This window comes from Rhododendron vialii, chromosome 2a (genome assembly GCF_030253575.1).
Source record: "Rhododendron vialii isolate Sample 1 chromosome 2a, ASM3025357v1".
Classification (NCBI taxonomy): domain Eukaryota; kingdom Viridiplantae; phylum Streptophyta; class Magnoliopsida; order Ericales; family Ericaceae; genus Rhododendron; species Rhododendron vialii.
Window position 1 is genome coordinate 561898 of NC_080558.1, and position 6678 is coordinate 568575.

At 39.4% G+C, this 6678-nt stretch overlaps 1 protein-coding gene across 5 annotated transcripts; it reads left to right on the forward strand.

Moving 5' to 3' along the window:
* Positions 1-5726, forward strand: LOC131317637 (two-component response regulator ARR2-like). 5 transcript variants are annotated; one of them, XM_058347172.1, is made up of 6 exons: positions 1-434; positions 1660-1812; positions 2345-2728; positions 3596-3672; positions 3745-4899; positions 5096-5726. In XM_058347172.1, exons 1-6 carry the CDS (start codon positions 287-289, stop codon positions 5168-5170), a joined length of 1992 nt encoding a protein of 663 aa, XP_058203155.1. In that variant the 5' UTR covers positions 1-286; the 3' UTR covers positions 5171-5726. The 5 variants fall into 5 exon arrangements, with proteins under 5 accessions (XP_058203155.1, XP_058203156.1, XP_058203157.1 ...); XM_058347173.1 differs by having other exon boundaries at positions 5099-5726; XM_058347174.1 differs by having other exon boundaries at positions 3805-4899.
* Positions 5727-6678: the final 952 nt, after the last annotated feature.

Consider the following 6678-nt stretch of genomic DNA (forward strand, 5'->3'; position numbering starts at 1 on the left):
AGCCCCATGCTCAATAAAAGGAATAAACAATTTGGCATAAAAGGAAAACCCACAAACATTTTTTTCCATAAAAAAGAATTTGTTCAAGCAGACACACCCCCTGTCTCCAATCTCACATAGAACAGAAGAGTTTGTACGAAACCACTTTATCTCTCTCTAGAGAACAAATTCCCTCGCAATCAACTCTCTTTCTGAGATCTATGAGTTCTTCTGTTGAAGTTCTTGGGATTTCTTGAATTGGGTATTTGTGTGTTACTTATGTGCATGTGGAGTTAAACTGAAATCCATGTCGATGCCGAGCTGTAGTGTGTCTTGGAACTCCGGCGATGCAGTTTCCGACCAGTTCCCGGTGGGTCTCCGGGTACTTGTTGTGGACGATGACCCCACTTGTCTCATGATCTTAGAGAAAATGCTTAGGAACTGCCTCTACCAAGGTATATTTCCATATGCATACACATAAAATCAGTATATGGTCGGTTATAATCAACCTTGAACGGTTGAACCAATTGAAGTTTTGTTGAGATTTGGCTATTTTGGTTCTCTCAAGTTCTGTTTTTGTCATCATTATTTGGAGTTTGGAAATCCCCTTTTTTTTTTTTTCAAGATTATTGTCCTTTGCTATGCCGATGCATGGTATATTGTTTATTTGGTTGATGATTTATTCGTTTTCTTCTGCTTTATACACAGGTTTTTCTTTATGGGTTTAGCAATCAACGAATAGATATAACCAGTTTTCCAAACCCACTGAGATTTGGGTGTAATATTACTTGATTTAGTACTTTGAGCTTTGCTTTAGTCCAGTTCTGGAAATGGGTTAGGTCAAAAATTGCTGTTTGGTCTGACAGCACATCTTCCGTTTTGCTTATCCTTATGCATTTGAAGTTATTCAACCTGATTTAGGGGTCAATTTCAGGTTTTTTTTTATTTTTTAATTTGGGTTGTAGCGAAAACTTTGATTTAGTTCAGTTTTAGAAATGGGTTCTGTACTTCTGTTAAAAATTGCAACTTGGTGGACAACACATCTTCCTTTTGGAAATTCTTCTGTAATTTATGCTGTTTATCTTGATTTAGCGGCCAATTGTTGTTCTTTTGGGGTGTGGGGTCAGTTTGTTGAGCTCTGATTATGGTCAGTTTTGAAAATGGGGTCGTCTTGAAAATTACAAATTGGTGACACTAAATCTTCTTTTTTTGGTGTTAACTTTGTTTAAGGGTCAATTTTGAGGTTTTTCTCCGAGTTTTAACTTTGTTCATTTCTAGAAATGGGTCATGTTGAAAACTGCAAATTGGTGTGACAGCACATCTATGTTTTTGGCAAATTGTACTCAAGCAATGCTATTTAACCTGATTTAGGGGTCAATTTGAGGTCTTTAAGGGTTTTCATTGAGCTTTTATCTTTTTCAGGTTTGGAAATTGGTCATGTTCATAATGGCAAATTGCTCCGACAGCACATATTGTTTATGCATTCGAAGTTATTTAACTTGATATAAGGGCTAGTTTCACGGTTCTAGGGGGTTTTATGTAGAAAAGTTTAGTCTTCCTTTGTGCACTTGTGGATAGACAATCAGCTTCTTGCTATTTTTGATGTCATGGAACTAGGGATTTTTAGCATTTTCGTTATGTGACATGTGATTATTGATTCACTTTTCTTGGGGATTTCAGTAACCAAATGCAATCGAGCAGAGATTGCACTATCGCTACTACGGGAGAGGAAAAATGGTTTCGATATTGTTTTAAGTGATGTCCACATGCCTGACATGGATGGATTCAAACTCCTTGAATGCGTTGGGCTGGAGATGGACCTTCCTGTTATCAGTAAGCCTCTTGTTTCAGTCAGTTCGTAAGCCTCTTGTTTCAGTCAGTTCGGGCTGTGTTTGTTGACATTTAATGCGGTAATAGTTTTACTTCGCCATGTTTGATTCGCTGGACTAGCAGTGGGGGGGATACGTTATCCCAAAAGATCAGGTATCCCACCGGATTCCTTGGCCTTCCAATGGAACGACCATGCACCTAAATGTGCAAATGATACCACTGTCCGTCCCATCATTCTTTTAGAGAATGAGAAAAGAATGAGCATTACAAGGGAACATCGTTCCAGCTTCACTGCAATGTACCAAACACTGACTAGTAGTGAAGGGATTAGCAATACCACACCCAAGGTACTGTGTATCCCATTTCTTGTAGTATTGGTAATCCAAGGGAATTGAATTCTCTCCACCAATCGTTGTAATGAAATGCTAGAAATACGCTCCGATTGGATTTGTAATCCAATCCCATGTCTAATCCAGTCAATAAAACGTTCCTTTTATGTTCATGTATTCTGAGATCTGTTTTGTTGCTTTTTCAGTGATGTCAGCGGATGATAGTAAGAACGTAGTGATGAAAGGCGTCACTCATGGTGCTTGTGATTATCTAATCAAACCAGTTCGCATTGAGGCACTGAGGAATATATGGCAGCACGTAGTTCGGAAGAGGAAAGATGTGTGGAAGGATTTTGAGCAATCAGATATCATAGAAGATTGTGAACGAAAACAAAAGCCATCAGAAGATACAGATTTCTCATCGTCAGCAAATGAAGGAAATTGTAGAAACTTAAAGAGGCAGAAGGAGGAGGAGGATGAAGAAGAAGAGGATAGGGATGATACGTCTACACTAAAGAAGCCACGGGTGGTTTGGTCAGTTGAGCTTCATCAACAGTTTGTGGCAGCTGTAAATCAACTCGGCATTGACAGTACGAGTCTTACCCCATTTATTTCATTTTTCTTATCTGATCCTCAAAAAAAAAATCCCAATGCGTTTGTTGTGCTAATTGTACCTTTTTGGTTGATAGATAACAATTGATGGTATTTCGCAACGTATGGGGTCTGATAGTGTAAGAGCAGCTGTAACTTATGCATTTGTGTATGTTTCACTCCTATTAGCGTTGGACCTAGAGGAGGGTAAATGAACCAAGTTCTAGGAAAATTCAAGTACGCAAGGCGATGGACTAGGAGTCTCGGACAAGTGCAGACAACTTGACCTTATAATGGGTAAAGAAACAGATCATGCAAGATATGTAATGTGAAAACCTTGAAGGACAAATAATTTTTGAGTAAAACTGCGTGCACTCTATTGTGGTGTGTGAACAATCACAACTTTAAAATGCACTCATAACTATGGAAGTGTAACCTAAAATGCATTGATAACTATGGAAGTATCAAGTGTAAGACGAAGTCCATTCATGTGTAGTTTGAGTCACTCAATGTCAAGTGCACTATCTTTCGGTATTGTTGCAGCAGCATACCATTACTTGATGCGAAATAAAATCTTGTGTGGGAATACGGGTCTCACAAAAGCTAATTTGAGCCAAAAAAAAGATGGACGTTTGGTCTGTTCCTGGCCTTCCTGTAAACAACTAGCAGTTTAGATTGGACTTCTGTGTGAAGTGCCATAGGAATAAGATCTTGTGCTTTGATATAAACTTATGACTAATTTTCTTTTCTATAAGTGGATCCAATATACTTATTGGTGGAGCTGATTATGTAATTAGCTTGTACATCAAGCTGTTATTAATTCACATTTCCAGATTTTACTCATGTTTTAATATCTAATTACCCAGAGGCTGTTCCTAAGAAAATTCTGGACTTGATGAACGTTCCTGGACTCAGTAGAGAAAATGTTGCTAGCCACCTTCAGGTATGGTACTACTTTTCTTGATGGATATTAATCATTTGTTCCACTCTCATATCCTTTATAACATGTATGTAGCTGTTACATAATGGAAACAATCATTTATGGAGCACTCACAACTGCAGCAATTTGGTGCAGAAGTATCGCCTCTACCTGAAAAGGCTAAGCGCAGTATCACCGCACCATAGTGGACTCAATAACCCTTTTGTGGACTCGATATCTTCTCTCAATGGGCTTGATCTCCAAGCTCTTGCTGCCACCGGTCAACTCCCAGCACAAAGTATTGCTACACTCCAAGCGGCGGCGGCTCTAGGTAGGCCCAGCACTAAATCTGGCATTTCCATACCCTTCATCGATCAAAGGAACCTTTTCAGCTTTGAAACTCCGAGACTAAGATTTGGGGAGGGCCCGCAGCCTCAGTCAATCAATAATAATAAGCAAATAAACTTACTTCATGGGATCCCAACAACAATGGAGCCAAAGCAACTTGCTAATTTGCATCAATCACAACCAAGACCCCAAATATTGATGAATGCTCAAGCCATGTCGAATGGAAGCCAGAGTAGCTCTTTAGTAACACAAATATCTCAACCACAATCAAGACCACAAATATTAAATGACGCCAATGGCAATCATCTCTCAAGTGGTATAAGAAGTGGGGGTTTTGCAAGGAATGGAGAAGTTGACGAAAATGTTGGTGCTGCGGTTTACAATCGGGTTTGTCAACCCTCGTCAATGGTAGATTTCTCCATATCCCGCAAAACAGATTTTCAAGGCAATAGCTTTCCACTAGGGAACAATTCCGGGGTGTCTACTATCACATCTAAAGGGGTGCTCCAAGAAGAGGTTAATTTGGAAATGAAAGGATCGAGAGGGTTCACTCCTAGTTATGATATTTTCAATGAGCAGCATCAGCAGAGATCCCATGATTGGGAGTTGGGGAATGTAGGCCCCACCTTCGACACCTCCCGACGTGGAAACAGGCAAGGGAATATAAATGTTCAGCCGTCAATTTTGGTCCAACAACAAAGGTTTTCTTCTTGCCAAAACGGTGTAGCGAATAGAAATACTTCTATTGGAACATCCCCAAACCTTGGTCAACTACGTGATACACTTCTCATGAACAATCCACAGATAGTTAAGGCTGAGAAACTTCCTCAAGCAAGCTTTCAGAATACCGTATTTCCGGAGCAGTTTAGTCAGGAGGACCTTATGAGTGCACTTCTCGAGCAGGTCGGTTTTCTCTCCCTCAATCCTTATACTAGTAAGCTTCTTTTTCATTACATCAAAGTATCAGACCAAACTGAGCCTCCCCATCCAAGGGCTACACTTAAGTTAAATACAACAAACTCCTTCCTTCTTCTACTGTGGCGTCCCCTATCTAATTTATCTTGATTTTATTAATGCAAATGTTTCTCCTGTCATCCAGCAGCAAGAGGGATTTGGAGCGGCTATGAACGACTTTACTTTTGATAGTTATTCCTTGGATAATCTTCCCATATAGCCAACGCATCATGATCTAGTTCTCTCCGTAGTTGCAATTTCTGGTGTACATACTTGCTGCTATTGCTGGGAATTGAACTCATCTCTGTTCTGCCAACAAGCTGCCGGAAGTCAGTTCCTGGCTCAAGACAGAAGATGTTGAGTTATTTTGCAGCATCTTCGAGTTATGATTAGTGTGCTTAGTTCGAAGTTTAGGGATGTGATAGATCGTTCATTTCAGATGGAAGATACCACCTCATGGTATGCGAAAAGGCATACATGGAGAGTTTTGACTGCTTTTGTAGGTGATTCTGGCTATGAACTAGAAATTATCTCACTTGTGAGACTGTGTAGCAGTAGTAGGTGATTGGCAAATTTTTCTTGTGCTACTTTGTTTTCGAGTTGTGGGGATGAGGTTCCAAGTAATAATCTGCACTTTCTAACTCGTAGAGCCACGAGCTGTTTTAGGAGCTAGACGATGATGTATAGATTTCATTTGATTGCTCAAGACATAAAGTCTTGGTACTTTTGCAATTCTATAAGACTTCGCCGGACTTAAAAGTTTGAACCCTTGTCTATATGCTCTATAAGCTCTACTGATAATCAACTCTTTACATTTTGTTCTTTCATGTTTCTATGCGTTGCGACTTGCTGCCTGTACAGGACTTTGGAATTTGGATATTGTTACAAGGAGCCAATTTTTGCTGACTGCTAATTATCAATATATACTAATCATCAGAAATCGTGAAAGCCATTTTTCTTTTGGGGTGGGGAGATGCTGAGTAAAAACCAAGTATGAGTACGCATGCCTCGGAACGAAAGAGTAGCAGAAAAATGGATGGACATTTGAGTTTTTTTCCCCTTCCTCATTCTTGAGCAAGGTAATTGTGTTAGATCAAGGATTTTCCAAATCATTCGTGTTCAAAGAAAACGAGTCTATTTATATAAATCAACTTAACCCGATTTTCTACGTCGCGTTCAATCACGCCTTGAGCATATAGAGGTCGACCCTTTGCATGGAGAGATTACAACGCAAAAATGAAATGCAATAATGTTTCGCCATGTAAAATCATATACCGAAATAGCAAGTAACTTCAGTATTGCAAGTTATGGTTAAACTGATACTCACAGAACCTTTCTAAGCAAGCAGACTGCTCTTTTTATGCCTTCTACGATCTCATTGTATTTTTGGTAACTCCCATAGGAATGATTTCCTCCCCCCCCCCCCCCCCCCCCGGGCGACAAAGAAAATTTATTTTGAAAGTACCCCAAAAAGAGCAACTAGTGGTTGAGATTCACTTTGATGAGTGTAACCCAATCAATAATGGTGCTAATTAAACCAAACAAGCCGAGCATATCGGTAATTAACTCCCTTAAGACTGTCTTTAAAGACACAAATATAGAAAGGTGTCTTCGATTTCTTCTTATTCAATGAATTTTTTTTGGAGATTTTCGTTATAATCTTCCCTTCGTCAAGCAGAATTTATTACCTAAAAAGAATTGTTTGACAACCACAGAACCCGAACGTAA